The 21,550-nt window shown below is 32.9% G+C and overlaps 2 protein-coding genes across 2 annotated transcripts; one reads left to right on the forward strand and one right to left on the reverse strand.

Moving 5' to 3' along the window:
* The first annotated feature begins 147 nt into the window (after window positions 1-147).
* Window positions 148-15,007, forward strand: LOC106137096 (histone deacetylase 3). Its single transcript, XM_013337857.2, has 9 exons — window positions 148-664; window positions 1,100-1,288; window positions 2,788-2,941; window positions 3,379-3,499; window positions 4,462-4,649; window positions 5,403-5,543; window positions 11,786-11,895; window positions 13,305-13,435; window positions 14,584-15,007. The coding sequence occupies exons 1-9, from the start codon at window positions 424-426 to the stop codon at window positions 14,599-14,601; spliced, it is 1,293 nt and encodes a 430-aa protein (XP_013193311.1). The 5' UTR covers window positions 148-423; the 3' UTR covers window positions 14,602-15,007.
* Window positions 15,008-16,505: 1,498 nt separating this feature from the next.
* On the reverse strand, window positions 16,506-18,740 carry LOC106137078 (uncharacterized). The gene is made up of 2 exons (XM_013337831.2): window positions 18,419-18,740; window positions 16,506-17,855 (listed from the first exon to the last, which is right to left on the reverse strand). Exons 1-2 carry the CDS (start codon window positions 18,592-18,594, stop codon window positions 16,586-16,588), a joined length of 1,446 nt encoding a protein of 481 aa, XP_013193285.2. The 5' UTR covers window positions 18,595-18,740; the 3' UTR covers window positions 16,506-16,585.
* Between the last annotated feature and the right edge of the window lie 2,810 nt (window positions 18,741-21,550).

Here is a 21,550-nt window from a genome sequence, read left to right on the forward strand (position 1 = left end):
TCAAATAGATCGTTTTAAAAATAGACGATTTCGACAACGTTATGAGACCGTTTGATGCGTTTCGTTGTGTTATGCGCAACCTTTTGCCATATTGAATTAAAACTGACTGACAGTGACTGACGTTGACACTGCTTGTCAGACAGTCTTGCTTGAAGTTTGTTCTACAAATACAAAACGCAAGCTCTTCAAGAATAAAATACAATTTCATTATATTTTGTATTCATATCATGTGCAGTGGTTTCGAAATATTAAATAAAACCCAATTAAAAACTGAATCATCAAAGAAATTGTAAATGGATGCATCAATGATGGATTCTAAAGCATTATGTTAGGCGATATCCAGCTCACCAAGCGTTTGCTTGTTATAGCTTTGGTCCTTAGCATTATTTACATTTTAAAGGAGTACGTGTTTGTCTATCCAATATGACTCAACATAGGGTTGCGTATTTCTACAACGCGGATGTGGGTAACTTCCACTATGGGCCAGGCCACCCTATGAAGCCGCATCGTCTGTCGGTCACTCATAGCTTGGTCCTAAATTATGGACTTCATAAAAAGATGCAAATTTACAAGCCTTACAGAGCGAGCGCTCATGACATGTGTCGATTCCACAGTGAGGACTACATTGAGTTCTTGCAGAACGTAACACCACAAAATATTCAAAGTAAGATATTTTACTTCTTAATAGACTGTTCTGGTTTTTAATTACAATGGCGCCACTTATATTATGAAACTAAATTAATATTCTCAACAGTATTTGACAATATGATAAAGAAATAGGTGTATTAATTTAGTTCTTGCAGAATGTAACACTACAAAATATTTGAAGTTCTTACTAGAAATGTTTGTTATTAACAAATAGAACCATGTATTTACCTAATAAAGAAAACAAATGTTTCTACATTGTATTTGACTAAATAAAGAGTTATATTTGAATGTGTACTAATAGTCCAATACAGGTCTAGGTTTCTCTGTTTAACATACATTTGATATACCAATAATGACAAGTTGCTAACCCATCACCTTAAATCCCAAATTTATTAGTCTGAATAAACATATAACTTCAATTACTTTTTAATTATTAAAATATCTCCACCAGGTTACTCCAAAGACCTGCTTCACTACAATGTTGGTGATGACTGTCCAGTCTTCGAGGGTCTCTTTGACTTTTGTTCGATGTACACTGGTGCGTCGCTCGAAGGCGCCATGAAACTTAACAACAATGCGTGCGACATAGCCATCAACTGGTCAGGGGGCTTGCATCACGCAAAGAAGTTTGAACCTTCCGGTAAGTGGTTAAATGATGCATAGTAGGAATAATTTTTTGATACAAAGCTGTACTGCACAACACTTTTTTTTTATTAGAAGACTAACTATTGGCTTTGACTTTGTTAGCCGTAAAAGTTCACTAAAAAAGCTGACCCCCTGTATGGCCCTTTCGAGAGGTGGTGGCAGATTTTTTACTACGCTTTTATTTTTTAAATATGAACATTTATTCATACAGGAATAATAAGAACCATTTATTTGACTTGTTTTTGTTGTATATAATAGTGGGGAATCAATATCTATCGACTTTTTGCCAGGATCTTTCAAGCAGTGACATCATTTAGAAGATCAAATTAACTATCTAGTCTATAAACCTACCAAGTTAAATTGCGATTTCCCATATTTAAATATGTAGGCCACTGAAAGAAATTTCTTTAGACATAAGAAGTGCCCTTGTACTATGTTTCTCCTAAGTCTAGTTGTATTTTTTTTTTGATCTACATCACTACATAGTATAAAACAAAGTCGCCCATTTTGTCTGTAGTCCCTTCGTATGCATAAAACTTTAAAACTACGCAACGGATTTCGATGCGGTTTTCACTAATAGAAAGAGTATTTTCTCCGACAGGTTTTTATATATAATTGAAATACATTGAAACTATATTAGCTGAGTTATAGCGATTTATGTCCAAGAAGTCAGAAAAAAAATCTAATTGAAGATTGCATTTGTGCGTGCGCCGCTTATACCGTTGGATACAAGTAAGAACAATGTATAGCAAAAACATTGGTCTTTATTAGTTCTACAAAAAAGTCCGCGATGACATATATCCAGCTTTTTTATTTAAGTCACAAAAACTACTTTTCTGTATTAAAAAAACATTTAATTCGTTGGGTGATGTTTAACTGGTGATATAACCAATAATACATATATCCTTATCAAAATAAGTAAGTTCATCATCACGAGCATTTAATTTAGATTATTTTTGCAGTTTACAGTGTGTTATTTAGACATATAGTTTAGGAGATATCACGATATTAGTATTGCGGCACGGTACGGGCCGGCCGCGGCGGCGGGGGCAGCGTCCCTATAAATAGCGCGTCGGCGGCAGCAAGAAAATAATAGTTAGATGTATATAACAAAAGTAGGTAAGTACATAAAAAAAAAAACAAAAAATATAAAAAAACGGTACATAAAAAATAAATAATATTAAAAAGTAGGTACTACGACTTTGATCTATACATATAAGACAAAAAAAAATCTGTACATTACTTAAATATTTTTTCCAAAAACTGATAGGGGGGGCGATCAAAGAAGAGTCACAGAAACCAAAAAACATTTTAATATTTTAAACGCGGTTAAGGGAAAGAGAAGTTATTGTGAATTGAAAATTAGTATCCAATATGTGTTGGTGCGTTGACTGTATTTGTCGAAGTAGCGGGATACACGCAAACGAAGTTGCGCGGGTCAGCTAGTAAATAAATAATATTTAAATAAAAGACACTGGATTATTTTTTCTCCAGGCTTCTGCTATGTCAACGACATTGTTATTGCTATTCTGGAGCTGCTGAAGTACAACCCTCGGGTGCTGTACATCGACATCGATGTCCACCACGGGGACGGCGTGCAAGAGGCTTTCTACCTCACCGATCGGGTCATGACTGTCAGCTTTCACAAGTAATCATTTTATTAATTATCATTAATCTCGGTTATATCCTCAATTTTTGTCCTCAAACAATAAATAGGTTTTAATCACTTGGTACGAATATGCCAGTCTCCTAGGAAACTTTAAAAGACCAAAGACCATATTACTTTTGGGTAATTTTCTTTTTAATTTTTTGTTGGCAAAAGGTCTTTCTCACCAATATTATTGGATCATCTCTAGACATCTGGTTTTTTGATATGTTACAACCTAAAGGTATCATCAGTTTTCATTCAGCTCTATTTTATTTCGTGTACATTGTTTTGCGCCTGTGGATCCAAAAGTCCAAACGGGTGGTGGACTGCGTGAGTTATAGTCTCAAGTTTCTAGAAAGATATACATCAGTATACCTAACTTTTCGATTTATGGTTCTTAAAATGAAGTACATACTTTTTTTTTTAATTGTTTATAGGTATGGTAACTACTTTTTCCCCGGAACTGGTGATATGTATGAAATCGGTGCTGAGAGCGGGAGGTACTACTCTGTCAATGTGCCCCTGAAGGAGGGGATAGATGACCAGAGCTATGTTCAGGTAATCATCATTTATACCCCACTAGTAGCCATACATAAAATTGTTACTGAACGATTTATGTACATGGAAGATATTGACAAAAAATCGATATGGGTGGTCTTTATATGACTTGTAGAAGCCAAAAATTCGGATTTTTAGATTTTCTGTTTATTTGTTTTCGCAAAAACTAGTGCTCCGATTTGAATAAGGTTTTTTACGGATAGAGGGGTGGGGGGATAATTTTTTGTCTATCATCTAAGGGGTGTTTTGTCTATCAAGTAAGGGTAAAACAGGGGTTAAAATTTTTGTCAGATTTAGTTTTACGACGGACGAAATGCTAGGAAATAAAATTGATTAGAATGACAACTGTCAAATTTATACATTTGTAATTTCTGTCTTTGTCTCTCGTACGTCAAAGATATACGAGATATGTCGTGTTGTTATTATAATCAACATATAATTAATTACGTGTAAGTCAAATTAGTTATTGGGACAATTTCGGGGTACACAGAGCCAATGGGCCAATTATGGAATTTCAATCAGAGATAAGTTATGACTAGCGTATGGTCCAAAATAATTCGAAATTTAAAAGCATATCTTTCTTTTATACTTACTTTCATTTATACTCGATATTGTTTTTCGAATCTCACATGATATGGATCTTGACATCTGAAAATAATTTATTTTATAATATTATTAATTCGTGCCATGTGGTTCCCGGCACGAATACAAAAAAGAATAGTACCACTCAATCTCTTTCCCATAGATGTCGTAAAAGGCGACTAAGGGATAGGCTTACAAACTTGGGATTCTTTTTTAGGCGATGGGCTAGCAACCTGTCACCATTTGAATCTCAATTCTATCACTAAGCCAAATAGCTGAACGTGGCCATTCATTCTTTTCAAGACTGTTGGCTCTGTCTACCCCGCAAGGGATATAGACGTGACCATATGTATGTACGTATGTATATTATTAATTCCCAGGTATTCAAACCGGTCATATCGAACGTGATGGAGTTCTACCGCCCCACCGCTATAGTGCTGCAATGCGGCGCGGACTCCCTCGCCGGAGACCGGCTGGGGTGCTTCTCTTTGTCCACGCGTGGGCACGGGGAGTGCGTCAAGTTCGTCAAGAACCTCAATGTGCCCACGTTGGTAGTGGGGGGAGGGGGGTACGTACTATTTAATTATTAGATACTTAATTTGATCTTTACAAAGTAAAACAACTAATGTTTTATATTTTTTTTAAACATTTGTATATTATGAAGTACAAACATATTTAACCGCAGGAGGAGGAGGGTTATTTGTTCCGTATATATTTATACTAGTTATGCCCGCGACTTCGTCCGCGTGGAATAGTTATTTTGGGCATCATTAAAGCCCTCAAGAATGAATAATTTTCCCCGTTTTTTTTCACATTCTCCATTATTTCTTCGCTCCTAATAGTTGCAGTGTGATGTTATATAGCCTAAAGCCCTCCTCGATAAACGTTCTATTCAACACAAAAAGATTTTTTCAATCCGAACCAGTAGTTCCTGATATTAGCGCGTTCAAACAAACTCTTCAGCTTTATATTATTAGTACATACATACATACATAAATATCTATATCCCTTGCGGGGTAGACAGAGCCAACAGTCTTGAAAAGACTGATAGGCCACGTTCAGCTGTTTGGCTTTATGATGGAATTGAGATTCAAATAGTAACAGGTTGCTAGCCCATCGCCTAAAAGGAGAATCTCAAGTTTATAAGCCTATTCTTTAGTAGCCTTTTACGACATCCATGGAAACGAGATGGAGTGGTACTATTCTTTTTTTTTTATTGGTGCTGGCAACCACACGGCACATTATTAGTATCTATAGATTTCAAATCCATCATTATTGTTGCCTATAAAATAGAAAAAAAAAAAAAAATTCTCTTTAACAGTTACACGCTGAGAAACGTAGCGCGGTGTTGGACGTACGAGACCTCGCTGCTGGTGGACGAGAACATTTCCAACGAGCTCCCCTACACGGAGTACCTCGAGTTCTTCGCGCCAGACTTTCAGCTCCATCCGGAGATCAGCAGGTGAAAAATACATCGATCAGTTATACAAGCGATTTGGAGTTTGGATAATTATCCACACAAGTATCAAACCTGTATGTAACGGTAATTTACGATTGTATTAGCACCTTGTGTTAAATTTAAGATCTTTTACAATGGGACTGACATGTATTTAAGACAAAAGTCCTTTATTTAAATGAAGATTAAAAAATATATATATACATATATATTTAATATATATATATATATATATATATATATATATATATATATATATATATATATATATATATATATATATAAATATATATATATATAAAAAACAAAATAAGATTGACCAAATAAAATAAGACTGTAGATGTACAAGACTAAGTTTTAGCAGATACGTCCGTGTGAATTTAGCGCCATTGACGAAAATCTACGAATTTAACGTCAACTACGAAAACGTAGTTTTAGATATAACTCTAATGATTAGAAAATGAAGAAAGAGTTTGTTGTTATCTAAACACAAGACATACAAACATACATATATACATAGAATAACGTCTATACCTATCCCCTGGGGTGTAGACAGAGCCAACAGTCTTGTAAAGACGGACCTATAGACCTATCTTATAAGATATATTATTGAGGATTTTCAAAATAAACCACAAATTGTTTCTCTGAAAATACAAAGTTTTGTTTTATTTTAACACGCTTTTATAATATCACAATAATTATTGTTTACCTATGACAATTACACTTATATCTCACCTGAAAATACAAAGAAACGACATTTAAAGTTCACTAATATCGATTCCTCAACTATATCCTTTCGTTTATCTTTCCAAAACTAATTTTTTATAACATTTATGTACACAATAATCTTAACATCATCCGCCATTACATCCCCCTTCAATTCTCTCCACGCCACAGATAAACTATCTAAACGCGCGAAGCGCGGCAAATTTGAAAAGATGAAATGTCATTTCATTACATCTCCCCCCCCAAGAGAGAAAATTCTAAATAATATATCTAGTAGATAAATAAGTTCTCTAATCTTCTTCATATTCGTTTTCTTCCTCCTCCTCTTCATCTTCCTCAGCTTCTGTTGTTACAGGTTGTAATTTTGTTATGTGGAATAAAGTTGATTCGGTTTTTCTGTTTCCAGTGTCAATCTTATAAATGGAGTTTGATATTTTCTCTACCACCTCGAAAGGGCCTATTATTAATTCATCTAATTTTTTTCTATTTAGTCTATTTCCATTTTCTACAAATACACTGTCTCCTATCTCTAATTCTAGTATCTTTCTGTTTCTATCAAATATTTTTTTATTGTACTTGTGGGATTTGATTGTATTTTCTAATGCTAATTTTCTATCAGAAATCCACTTGTCTTCGCTGTGTATTGTTTTAATTTCATTCGGTAGAATACTGACATTTGTACCATCCAGTAAATATTTTGGTGCAAAACCTGTAACAGAGTGTTCTGTTTCATTATATTTCTGTATACATTCTCTTGCTACTGATGTCCATGTTCTCTTATTATTTTTTTCATTTATTTTACATCTTATTTTATTTACTATTGTTTGATTCAATCTTTCATTCAGGCCGTTCGAGAATGGTGTATTCACAGCTGTAAATATTAGCGTAATGTTATTCTCTTGTAGATATTGCTTAAATTCTCTTGAATTGATGCCCGGATATTGATCTGTCAGAATTATTCCAATCTCATTTGTCTCTAGTACTTTCTTTGTAAGTTTTATGAAGTCATTTGCATTCTGAGTTTTTGAGGTTGCAATAAATGCATATCTGGTGTAGTGGTCTACTAAAAGGTGTAGGTACTTTTTTGTTGACCTAGATCCTCCAAAGCCGCCGATGGTATCCATTGACATTATCTCAAATGGTTTTGTTGCTGGTCCTAGTTGTGACATTAATCCAAACTTTCCTTGACATCTTGATTTATTTTTTATGCATATTTCACATGTTTTACAAATATTTAAGATATTTTTTGTTAGGTTTTTAGCTGTATATACTGAACTTATCTTTTTCTGCAATTGTCTGATACCAATATGGCATAAATCTTCATGCACCTTTTTTATAAGTTTTTTACTAAATTCTTCTGAGAGGATAATCTTTTCATTTTTCTTTATTTTCTTATAATAGATTTTATTTTTGTGTATTAGATTTTGTTTCTTTTCTTTTATACTTTCATTTTTTTCTTGGTCTTCCACTATATCTTTTAATTGTATCAAATTGACTATTTTCAATAGTTCCTCTTTGTTATCTTCTGATTCTAATACCGGATTGCGGCTCAAACAGTCAGCTTCTACATTTTCTTTACCAGGTATATATTTTACTGTAAAGTCATATTGAGAGAGGTAATATGTAAGGTCACCCAATTCTTCATCTGTCCTGCATTTAATATTCATGTTCTCTAGAGGTTTGTGGTCTGAATAAATAGTGAATTTTTTTCCAATAAGCCAATGTTGCCAATATTTAACAGCTTCTTTCATAGCAAGACATTCCAAATATATAGCCTTTTTTCGTTTTTGAGACTCATTTAGTTTTTTTGAAAAATATGCCACCGGTTTGTCTGTACCGTCTAGCTGTGTCTGTTTTAATATTGCACCGATACCCTCCAAAGATGCATCTGTAAAGATTTTTATTGGTAAGTTATTGTCAAATATTTCCAGCACAGGTTGAGAACATAAATATCTTTTTATTTCATTAAATGATTCTTCACACTTCTCTGACCAGACAAACTTTTCGTTTTTTCTTAATAAATTATGTAACGGATCTAATATAATTGCGCTTCTTGGTATGTATTCATGATAGAAGTTAATTTTTCCCAAAAATTGTCTTATATTCTTCTGCGTCTTAGGAGTTGGAAAATGTTTTATTGAGATTAAATTATCTTTTAGTGGTCTTACTGAATTACTCTGAATTACATGGCCTAGGTACTTTACTGAGTCTGAAGCAAAGGTACATTTCTGAAACTTCAATCTAAAGCCTTCTTTTATTATTGCCTCTAATACATTTCTTATGTGTCTTATATGTTCCTCAAAAGTGGCTGAGTATATCAAAATATCATCGATAAAGTTCACAGAGTACCCTGTAAGATCGTGCTTTCTCAGAATATTACTTAAAATTCTCTGGAAGATTGCTGGTGATGTTTTCAAACCGAAAGGGAGGCAAGTCCACTGGAAGTGGCCATCTTGTGTGACAAATCCCGTTTTACTTTTATCTTCTACCCGTAGTGGTATTGCCCAAAATGCTGAATTTATATCCAGTGTAGTAAAATATTTACAATTTCTGGTTTTAACTATCAAATCATCTATCAACGGGAAAGGTTGAGCTTGTGGTACAACCAATTTGTTTAATTCTCTGAAATCTATACACAAGCGGGATTTTTTATTTTCGTCTCTTTTAAATGCCATCGTTACCGGAGCAGCGAAGGGACTGTAAGATTCTTCTATTAAATTATTCTTTAGTAACATGGATATTTGCTTTTCAATTTCTAATTTATCGTTTACTGTGCATCTGTATGGCCTTTTGCTACAGTATCTATTTACTAATAAATCTATATGAGCTTCATAATTTTTAACTGACCCTATATCATACTTGTCCTTAGCGAAAATTGTTTTATATTCCTGTATAATTTTTTCTATTTCAATTTTCTTTTCATTATCCAAATGATCTGTCATACTTACAAATTCTTCTGTTTCTATGTGTTCATTGAAATTTATTGCAAACGTTTTTACATTATTTTCTTCATTTTTGCTATCTTTAGACATTCTGTCTATATTATTTGTTATTTTCTTTTGTTCTATCTGTAAGTCCTCATTTTGAGTAAGTTTGAATTTCTTTATCATATCCAATCCGATTATAAAATCATCAAAATCTTCATTCTCTACTATGTAAACATCCACATCGTCCTCCAAATCAAATATTTTTATTTTTATTGTAATCAAGCCATCCGTCTTCTTCACACCATTAACCGTTTTCATGTATGCTATATTCAAGTTATCTTTTTTTCCTTTTACTTTGATCAGCCTTGAATTTATTAAAGAGATCTGTGAGCCTGAATCATAAATGCCACTCACCTCTAGTTTATTTTCTAATAAAAGCTTGATTTTGATTAATGGTGTACTTACTCGTTTTTTTTATCAGTATTCATATCTACTTCAATAATCGAGTTATTATTTACATTTCTAGCTTTAAAAATCTTTTCAGATTCAATTTTATTTTTCTTGAACCAGCATGTCTCCTCTGGATGATATCTAATTCCTTTATCTAAAGATTCACAAGTCTTGCATGGCTTTTTTTCATTTGTTTTATTTCTTTGAAGGAATGTACCACTCCGTATTGTAGTTGGGTTCTTCTTGTACATCATACTTTCATATTTTCTTATCTCGTTGAACAAATCAGTTGTGTTGTTGAGCTCGTCCCTATTTAACTTATTTAAGATAAACCCAGGTAAGCCTGTTGCAATAAGATCTATCATTGTTCTGGAGTCTATCGATTTGTTTATGTCTAGTATAAGCCGTTCTTTTTTTAAAGCATAATCAATTAACAGTCCTTCTTTATACCGGAATGCAAATGCATATGTGACCATGTCCCATCCTTGATTCTTAAAAGTTTCTAAAAATGTATGTTTCCATTCATTCCATTCTGAATTTATTGTTAGTTTCATGGCCATCGAGCTATACCAATCCAAACAAGACTTTTCCATAAACAACCTCAATATTTCTATTTTTGTTTCATCTTTTGAAATATTGAAGCGTTCACACTCTTTTTCAAATTTCTCTATCCATTGCATTGCATTAGAATTCTTGCTTGTGAATTTTTCAATAATGAATTTCTCTGAAATATTTTTTAAGTTATGTTGATTTTCTTTTTTTGTTGTACTTTCTATTAATTTTTCCAAGATTTGTTGCAAATTATCATCTTTGTTTCTTGGTTGTTTTATAATCATTTCTTCCAAATATTGATCATGAAATTGTATATTACCTTCCTCGTCTATGTATGCTTTCTTTTGGTCTTCATCCAATTTTATCCATATCTTTCTACTTTGATGCCTTTTCTTTATGCTATTCTTTATTTTTGAAAATATGTTCATTTTAACAATATATGTATGATGAATCACCGGCTGCAGCTCATCAGGTAAAACATAACATTTTCCCTCTTCCGTAGATATTGAGGTTATGGCTAATACATTACTTTTGCCATCATTGGAGGCTATCATCGTAAACTCAAATTGCAGCCGGTCCATTTTCTTTTAGTTAACGAAAATGTCGTTTTATAAGATATATTATTGAGGATTTTCAAAATAAACCACAAATTGTTTCTCTGAAAATACAAAGTTTTGTTTTATTTTAACACGCTTTTATAATATCACAATAATTATTGTTTACCTATGACAATTACACTTATATCTCACCTGAAAATACAAAGAAACGACATTTAAAGTTCACTAATATCGATTCCTCAACTATATCCTTTCGTTTATCTTTCCAAAACTAATTTTTTATAACATTTATGTACACAATAATCTTAACATCATCCGCCATTACATCCCCCTTCAATTCTCTCCACGCCACAGATAAACTATCTAAACGCGCGAAGCGCGGCAAATTTGAAAAGATGAAATGTCATTTCATTACATATATATATATATATATATATATATATATATATATATATATATATATATATATATATATATATATATATATATATATATATATAAATATATATATATATAAAAAACAAAATAAGATTGACCAAATAAAATAAGACTGTAGATGTACAAGACTAAGTTTTAGCAGATACGTCCGTGTGAATTTAGCGCCATTGACGAAAATCTACGAATTTAACGTCAACTACGAAAACGTAGTTTTAGATATAACTCTAATGATTAGAAAATGAAGAAAGAGTTTGTTGTTATCTAAACACAAGACATACAAACATACATATATACATAGAATAACGTCTATACCTATCCCCTGGGGTGTAGACAGAGCCAACAGTCTTGTAAAGACGGATATGATACGTTCAGCTGTTTCGCTTAATAATAGAATTGAGATTCAAATAGTGACTGACAGGTTGCTCGCCTATAAGCCTAAGTTTATAAGCCTATCCCTTAGTAGCCTTCTACGACATCCATGGGAACGAGATGGAGTGGTCCTATTCTTTTCATTTTATTGGTGCCAACCGCACGGCACTGCCGGGAACCACACGGCACACAAGACTGTTATATTACAATGTCCACTTATAACTTTCAGTACCAACAATGCGAACAGCAAGCAGTACTTGGAAACAATTGCGAAACACGTTTACGACAATCTCAAGATGTGCCAGCACTCGCCCGCCGTTCAGATGACGCATGTGCCGGGTCAGTACATACATATAATCACGTCTATATCCCTTCCGGGGTAGACGGAGCCAACAGTATTCAAAAGACTGACAGGCCACGTTTAGCAAATAGTGACAGGTTGCTAGCCCATCGTGTAAAAGGAGAATCCCAAGTTTATAAGGGTTTCCCTTAGTCGCCTTTCACGACATCCATGGGAACGAGATGGTGTGACCTATTCTTTTTTATTGGTGCCGTGAACCACACGGCGACGGCCAGGTTAGTATTCTAAAGAAAAAAATTATATAGGTACAGGGTGTCTGGTAAATCCCGTTTCATTTTTGAGGACATAGTTATTCTTGAACACGTTTAACTTTATAAAAAAATAAAACAAACTAGATACTAACTAAATAAAAAAATAAAATTTAATAAAAATAGTGCACAAAGTAGTTGAATGTATGGTCTCTGTGGATTCGTCGTTGGAATTCGCTGTGCCTGCGTACCGCACTTCGAAGCGGGATTATTTATTCTACGCGGGGGATAGAGATAGTTATATTAAAAAAGAAAGAACATACATACATACCTACATATGGTCACGTCTATATCCCTTGCGGGGTAGACGGAGCCAATAGTCTTGAAAAGACTGAATGGCCACGTTCAGCTATTTGGCTTAATGATAGAATTGAGATTCAAATAGTGACAGGTTGCTAACCCATCGCTTAAAAAAAGAATGCCAAGTTTGTAAGCCTATCCCTTACTCGCCTTTTACGACATCCATGGGAAAGAGATGGAGTGGTCCTATTCTTTTTTGTATTGGAACCACACGGCATAAAAAGAAAGAAATAAGGAAAATATCCTTTCTAGGGATAAGTCCGCCGTTGTGCATTATTGTTTTTGTCATACTATGTTCTTCTACAAGTTTGTTATGTAACACAAAAGAATTTACGAACAAAATAAGTGATAATAAACATCTTTATATACATAAAAAGGTCAAAAGTACCCGAAACCACCGAGCTTGCATGAAGAGAGTAATGAATGTGGATGAATCGAAGGAAGTATGCAGAGATCGTGGCAAGTAGAAAGAGGTAGTCTCTGCCTACCCCTCCGGGAAAGAGGCGTGATTTTATGTATGTATGTTAGGTTTAGGTTTAGAATAACTTTATTCTCATAAGATTTACATAAAATAAATCACTTACTGAGAAAACAATATTTACATATATAAGTATGGGCATGCATTTTATACAAAATAAATATAAAACCAATAGCCTCGACACAGAGGGTATAGAATATTAAATATGAAAAAAATTAGTAGGGTAGATCTACGGAGCTACGGAGTGACGTCGTCTTCGTCATCGACTGCATGCGATCGCGCCCGGCAACACACGGATTACTTTATTCTAGATGTGTCAGCAATGTTATATACATAAATACTTATATTTTATGATTGACAGGCGACTTCTTCCCCGACGAGTACAAGATAAAAGACGAACCGGATCCGGACGTCAGGATCAGTAAAGAGGAAGCGGAAATGATGGTGGAGCCCAAGAACGAGTTCTATGATGACGAGAAGGACAACGATAAGGTAAATGTTCATATCATCATTATTATTTTTTGTGCCGTGCCGTGTGGTTCCCAGCACCAATACAAAAAAGAATAGGACCACTCCATCTCTTTCCTATGGATGGCGTAAAAGGCGACCAAGGGATAGGCTTACAAACTTGGAATTATTTTTTTAGGCGATGGGCTAGCAACCTGTCACTATTTGAATCTCAATTCTATCATTAAGCCAAATAGCTGAACGTGGCCATTCAGTCTTTTCAAGACTGTTGGCTTTGTCTACCCCGCAAGGGTATAGACGTGACCATATGTATGTATGTATGTATGTTATTTTTTATTATTATATACTTTAAACACACTAGCAGCTCATTAAGCTGATGCGTGTTAATGTTGATGATTGGAGATTTTTAAAGTTTGTCTAGCCGATTCTTAAAATGTGCCAACTAATTGTAAGTGCATTGGTCTATTAGGAATGGAACTTGTAACTTGGCAAGCTTTTACTGGTATTGTAGAAAGAGTAAACTGCAGAGCTTGTATATTAAACTAAACACTATAGACTCACAATCCAGGTGAAATAATGAAACAAAATATCCGGCCGTTCGTAAATGTACCTCAATCGTATTGGATCATATGTTACTTATCCAGTTGTCTGAATGTACTGAAAGGTTTCCTCACGATGTTTTCCCTCACCGTGAGAGCATCGGTTAGTTATCTAACTAATGTACTTACATAACTTCGAAATAAGTAGTCATTTGTACTTTGCCGCGGTGGGATTCGAATCCGTGCCTTTATGCGCAACCGCGTTTTGACGAGGCACCTTACCGATTCGACCACTGACGCTTTTTTAGCCTTGAAAAACGTATGACACACAATTACATACATACATACATATAATCACGTCTATATCCCTTGCGGGGTGGATAGAGCCAACAGTCTTGTAAAGACTAATAGGCCACGTTCAGCTGTTTGGCTTTAAGATGGAATTGAGGTTCAAATAGTGACAGGTTGCTAGGCCATCGCCTAAAAGAAGAATCCCAAGTTTATAAGCCTACCCCTTAGTCGCCTTTTACGACATCCATGGGAAAGAGATGGAGTGGTCCTTTTTTTTTTCTATTCGTACCGGGACACACAATTATAATGTTTATATGTTAACGATTCCCGTTTCCATTCCAGGATATAAAGGAACCATAGCATACGACCGAGCTCGCCGACCCTTTGGCCGTGTGAAGCTTGAAAATGTGACATTTTGAAAAAAATAAATAAAAGAAACAAAACGTTAAATCATGGTGTTAAAATGTGACGAACAAGTTGTCAAGTGAACTGTGAAAGTGATTCGCGAGTTTAAAAAGTGATATAAAAACTATCGTAGACTGATAATATTAGATTTTGGTTGGTGCAGAAACTGACCAATCGCGTTACTATTGTAAAGAATGAAGCGCTTTGATTGGTAGTTTCGAGATTATGTGGCACTTAATTGATATGCGTTTTTTTTGCCGGACGTTAAAGAAAGCATGAATATCGGACGGAATTAAATGCGATTTGACAAGGGGCCTTAATAAGAGTTACATTACTACAACTTTTATGAGTTGCATCGGCAATATTCATTGACATCAAAGACATTAAAATAACTACCTTATTACAAGTACATTACACTTAAAATCCAGAAACAAAATGCCTCATGCAATATCTCTCATAAATAATACAATAGCGGACTCTGATAAGCTCAAATATTTTCGCGCCATACAATATTTTTTTCTGCGTAGGTATCTAACTTATGAATGTGTTTCAATACATAGCCGGCAACTGAGTTTCTGTTTTCATGAAACCTAATTGCTAAATAAGTAGGCAATTTTTTTAAATAAAATTTGATTGTATTAAGTAAAAAGTAAGTTATTCAAAGCAAAGAAAGATGTGAATATTACTTATGTGCAGTTACATTGACGAGTAAGATTAAATGGTTATGTACTTACTGTAGCCTAAATACCTAGAATTTTTTATTGACATTTATTTGTTTTTTATAAGTTTTTACTTAAATTCTGAATCGTTTATTAGCATTGCTCTTTATATTACTTAAGTAAATTATATAATTTTGTTTAGGAAAAATTTGCTTATAATTATAATGAGCTATGTGTCTGTAAAAAAATTACAATTTGACATAGCATTTATTGTTTTTATACAATACATATTATATTGAAACTGATTTTGATTTTAAGTTACAATCAAGCTAGTAATGTGTATTTTTTATTATATACAATTTCTTTTGGGGGCTATGTTACCACACTATGTCACATGTAAAAGTTAATAATGTTAAATGTATAAACAATCCAAGTCAAGAATGTATTGTTTATTATTATTTAATTATCGTAACTAGTAATTATGTATATGAAATGTTGTGAGTAGATTCTCTTACATGTAAAATCGTCTGAAAGTTATAGCTTATACATGAGCTAACATTCACAAACGAGCAATTACTATATTATTAGCAGATATAAACATCATGAAGATAGACAAAGGCTTTTTTATAATTTGCTAGCACAACGAAAATATTTGTAAAGTATTTTATAAACTGCTTTATATAATTTGGGCTATAATAACTTGAAAATATCGTAATATTGAGTGAAAATGACTATTTTTGTAAACTGTACATATGATCATGAATTTCGAGAATAAGGAATAAAGTTAATTGACATGATATTACATACTTGATTTATTTTTTATTAGCCTTTTGTTTTTAACAGAGTTATTGAGCTAAAATGACAGACAAACATTCAATCTTGCAATCTTATTGGTTCATTAGAGACACCCTAATACTACTTATATTAAAAATGTGAAAGTTTGTATGAATGAGTGTTTGTTACTTACTCACGCAAGTACCTACCTACTGAACAGATTGTTATGAAACTAGTAATTTGGCTACGACATTGGCATAATATAATAAGTTAAAATTTATGGAGATTTAACGCGAAAGAATTCGCGGGTTATCAGGTAGTAAGTTGTATAAATATTTATAGGGGATTTTTTTGGTGGTGCCAGTGTGCGCGGCAGTTTCCATTTTGCAGGGAAAACACGTGTTACAATAAAACTACAGCCAAAGGAAATGGAATAAAATATTTATTCGTAAATAATACATACACTAGGTAGAACTTAACATACTTAAATATTTAAAAATGATAAATTAGTAACTTCCTAACCTAAGATCTAAATTATTATCTATGATAAACTTGTGTATGTCACTCGTATCTCCCGTAAAATCAACTGTGAATGTTTGTAGTTTGTCACAACTCTTTATAATCTTCTTGATAACATCCTTAGAAACTTCCAGAGTGCAATCCAACCACAGATAATTAATATTCTGCAAACTACCCTTCTCTAATAAATTCACTAAAGTCTCATCGATTTTAGTATTTGATTGGTATTTTATCATCAATCGTTCAAGATCCTGTGAACATTCCAGAAAGAATGTGAGAGTTCGATTGATGTCGAAGTTCTCGTTGCCTATTGTCAAAGTTTTGAGTTGAGAAAACAAGCCCTTAGGTCGTCGAAAATGTCTCGGTATTACGAAATGCCTTGACTGAGTCATCAAACACAATGAGTTGAGGTGAGGACAATAGTTGCCAATAGCTAAAACTGCGTCTAGAGTTAAAAGATTCTCAATTTCCCATAGGGAGAAGTGTGTTAAATACCTACCCTTAACTGCTAATAGTTGTTGCATAGTATCTGTGTAAGAGAAGAAGGAAAGATCTAATTTATTCAGTCTTAAATCACTTGCTGCAATTTGTTCTATTATCGCTTCTTTGTTGTGTTCAGAAACGTGTGTGACAGAAAACTCTTTAAGAAATGGACAAATTTTAATCAACCTCTTGATACCATCTGCAGAAGCAAAATGGCAGTTAATTTTACGAAGACTTAAAGGACCAATATCCATGGGAGATGCGATCAAAGTTGATCCAATATCACAAGATTCAATTCGTAACTCTTCTAAATAAGGAAGCTTGGCAACTAACATAATAATACCCGCCTGAGAAACACAACGACCAACTCTATTTGCCCTTTCATTTCTTGGTGGATCCATCGCTAGAACACGTAAGTGTTTTAAATTAGAGATTGCGCAAAGACCAGCATCTGAAACATTCCTTATCAACATTGAGGCATTGAAAAGGGACCTACGAATATCAACTCTGGATACTATGTTTAATTCTTCGAGTAACAGGCAATTTAAGCCAATGACATGAAGTATTTCATCGGTGCAAATGAATTTTAGGTCGAGTACAACTAAACGTTGAAGGTTTGCAAGAGTTTCTATCCAGAATAGCTGAGGGAATCCATTATCGAGGTCGCATTTGCGAAAAACTGACATGTTTGGGTGTGTTAAGACATGGAGCTGGACACGGGGGTCGCCGGGGTATTGGCAGCATGTTCGTTCTGAACAGAGGACATCAAATAACCTGTAAAATAAATTAAATCTGATGAGAATTTTGTAAATATTGATTGTCAAAAAAATTTCCAGAAAAAGGGTTTGATACATATATATATTATACTTTTAAACTTTCGCATTGCATGGTATGCAAACAGAAATTAAAGTGACCACAGTTGCTGCAACCCAGTCAAAATGTCAGGAAAAAACAGTATGTACATGATTTAAGTTTTTATCATTACTAGATTTGCTGCATAGCCTTTATAGTTAACTAGCTTTTGCCCCCTCCTCGTTCGCCAAAAAAAATTGTGACAAATTTTCCTTTTAACCCCTTCTACCCCTTTTTATGCAATAAAAAGTAGCCTTTGTTCTTCATCAGAATCAAATCTATCTGTACCAAATTTCAAAATAAGATATAGGCGTGAAAGTGTAACAGACAGAGTTACTTTAGCATTTATTGTATTAGGGTTGTGTGCAAAATTTCAAATAGAAAATTAATTAGATAATGCGTGAAGTTACGAACATTTGTTAGTTTATACTTATAACAAATGTACAAAAATTACACAATTATTAGTTGGAATGGAATTTTTTTACCTGACTGGTAGCATCGATGATAGATACGACTTAAGTTCAAACGCTTGTCTCTCGCATTCTCGAAACGAAGGCTCGGGACAACTCTTTTCAATAACATAACAAGCTGAATTTATCAAACAAATACAACTTTTTACACACAATTTGTATAAACTACAGGGCTGCCTACGAGGCGACATCTTCGTTATTCGAACCAATAGGTATCTAATTTATTTATTTGTACTCGAATACATACATAAGGAGTATTTAAGACGACAATTTAACTAATCTTTTTCGTATAAGACAAATTCTTTGTTATTCTCACTGTTGTGAATGTTTTGTTTGATAAAATCAATGAAATGAATGTGACATTGACACTTCGAGTGGCGAATGTTGACAATGACAAGAAAATAATCACAAAATTGTTGAACGCATAGACATCCTCCAGCCAGCGGCCTAACAGCATTTTTGGCATAATGAGGGCCGCCACTCTTTATTTAATTTACTTCAGTGAGTGGGCGCAGCACAGTTCAAGCAACAGTTAGTGCAGTATGAAATTATCATGGTTCCGAAAATGAAGATATTCAAAATTATGTAAAGCGCCATTTATTGACGAGTGAAATAAACTATATTTTAATTATTAACGGATTTCACATTATTATTGCTACTTTTGTGATACTAGTGACATATGGTAGTGGATAGTGGAACTATTTAATGAAATGTTTTTCCCATTTTCGCTTAAAGATGGCGCTTCACAAAAATAATTTATTAGCTAAATAGCCAATAGCTCCATTCGGTTATAGATATGAATTCTCGTTGAAACGTGAAAATTTAAGAAAATAAATAAAATGTCATGAAAATGACATATTTTTTTATTATAGTTTATTAATATATAGACATTTAAAAACGTCGGAGAAGGGTGGTTATTTAATCAGTGTATCAGATAGTGTCAGATAATTAATCAGTGGTCAAAAATAATGGTTAAATTTAGAAGCCATTAGAATATCGTAAAGCATGTAGGCTTATTTTTTATTTAAGTTATTGCAGAAGGTATCTTCTTATGTAAATTAATTTCTTATTTCGTAACAGTTTCGATTCACGTTGCATAAAATTTCACGGAGCTTGGGCCAAAGTCAAATCTGCATAGCTTTGGATTTACACTTGTTACTATTTTCATAGATATAATAGTGTGTTAGATAGGTCCCGAGTCGCTTCGTGTCATATATATTAAATAATACATCTGTAACTGACAAAAATATTTTTTGCTACTTGCTGTAAAATCTAGAATAATGAATAAAATAAAGTTTTTCTTTTGATAAATTTTATTTCATCATCTTCAGTTTACACCTAAAACTATACAACTATGTTAATATTTATTTCTGACTAGGTATTCTTTATAATTTAATAATTTTATTATCACACTAACGTGCTCTTAAAATAAAAATAATTAAGATTCTTATGTATGTATCTTTAACAATCGTATAAGCCTTAAATTAATTGGGCTGTGTTATCGTCTAAATAAGTTTTGAATAAATTACACGCAGATTTATTTTATTTTCTATATCTTGTGCTAAGGTATGTAGTCTAGGTATATATTTATTTATACAAAATGTAAAATTGTACCCAGTTATACCTATTTAAGATTATGTCCATTTTTAAAATTCGGTTTACACTTCAGATTTTGCTGATTATTTTTATACTGCCTGTGCAAATTGTCTTTGTAAAATAAAGAACATAAGAATAAGAATTTATCATGTACGTAATAATAACAAAGGAATTCATGTACATTAAATTGTTTTATTTATGTATATAAGTACTTATTGAAACTTTTAAAATAAATATAGAACACGCAGTTAAAATTTATTTTTTTATATTAGAAAAAAATATAACAGATATTAATAATGACTGTAATTATTTTGTTTCTAAAGTTTTAGACTATTTCATAAAAACTTTATTTATTTAAATCATTGTTGTTGTTGTATAAATAATTTGAATTTTTTGTTTTGTTCGTAAAATTAACACAAATACTTTTTATTATTAGTGAATAAAATCTGCACTTGTAAGTACATTCATATTTATTATTCTTAAAAATCTAGTCTAACTAAGTACGTTATTTATTTATAACTACTTATGAATATTAATATCTATCTATCAATTTATATACCTATAGGAAGTCCGTTAAATATTATTTACAATTTTCTTAAATTGTTATCATTTTATTAAAACATCTATTAGAATTTGAAAAGTCTACAAGATATAAATTTATAATTTGGCACTATTAAAGTTCCGTACAAATTAAAGTACAAATTATTGAAGGTCAATTTGGTAATACGCCATAGTAGGTAGGTGTACGAAGAGCGTTATAATTTAGTTCCAGCCCCTTTTAAACATACATACATATAATCAGGTCTATATTCCTTGCGGCGTAGACATATCAGACCTTGAAAAGACTGATAGGCCGTTCAGCTATTTGGCTTGATGATAGAATTAAGATTCAAAATAGTGACAGGTTTCTAGCCCATCGCCTAAATAAAAATTCTATTTTAGATTATTAGAAGGGATGGGCTCTTAGTCGCCTTTTACGACATCCACGGGAAAGAGAAGGAGTGGTCCTATTCTTTTTTTATTGCTGACGGGTTCACACGGCACCCTATAGATAAATTGTACATAATTTGTATGAACTTTATTATATCGTCATAGTATTTGAGGATATAACTAATCCATCCTGATGGTACTCGTAGTCGTCGACCCAAACCTTGTGCTTAGCAAATAGTTAATATATCGAATTGTAATAATTATAATCTCTGAAAATTAAAACATTTAAATTTCTAATGCAAAAATTAAACGACAATTCAAATGGTTAAAATTTTGCAATTCATTATTGGATATTTTAAACAGTACCTATAGGATCAAGATGTAGGTAATACACCATTTTTCTTTATCAGTTTCTCCTTATAGTCCATTAGGACTATCTATCTATCTACTATTAAGTAGATAGATAGCGTTTAAGGGACTTCATTTATAGGTTTTGTTAAGATTATGGTAACACTAAACTTTTGATGGAGTAGATTATCAGTTATTTTGGGAAACTTTTTGAATTGAATACAATTCTTATACTCGTAGCAAAGAATTATGCCTGACCACTTTAAACTATCC

The sequence above is a fragment of the Amyelois transitella genome, chromosome 22 (assembly GCF_032362555.1).
Source record: "Amyelois transitella isolate CPQ chromosome 22, ilAmyTran1.1, whole genome shotgun sequence".
In the NCBI taxonomy this organism is placed as follows: Eukaryota; Metazoa; Arthropoda; class Insecta; order Lepidoptera; family Pyralidae; genus Amyelois; species Amyelois transitella.

Excerpts from the sequence above, each read along its gene's own strand:
- LOC106137096 (XM_013337857.2), top strand. The coding sequence starts at position 424 with ATGACTCAACATAGGGTTGCGTATTTCTACAACGCGGATGTGGGTAAC. Across the intron at positions 3,500-4,461 it reads ATGACCAGAGCTATGTTCAG|GTATTCAAACCGGTCATATC; the intron begins GTAATCATCATT and ends ATTAATTCCCAG. Across the intron at positions 11,896-13,304 it reads TCAGATGACGCATGTGCCGG|GCGACTTCTTCCCCGACGAG; the intron begins GTCAGTACATAC and ends TATGATTGACAG.
- LOC106137078 (XM_013337831.2), bottom strand. The coding sequence starts at position 18,594 with ATGTCGCCTCGTAGGCAGCCCTGTAGTTTATACAAATTGTGTGTAAAA. Across the intron at positions 17,856-18,418 it reads TCATCGATGCTACCAGTCAG|GTTATTTGATGTCCTCTGTT; the intron begins GTAAAAAAATTC and ends TTTATTTTACAG.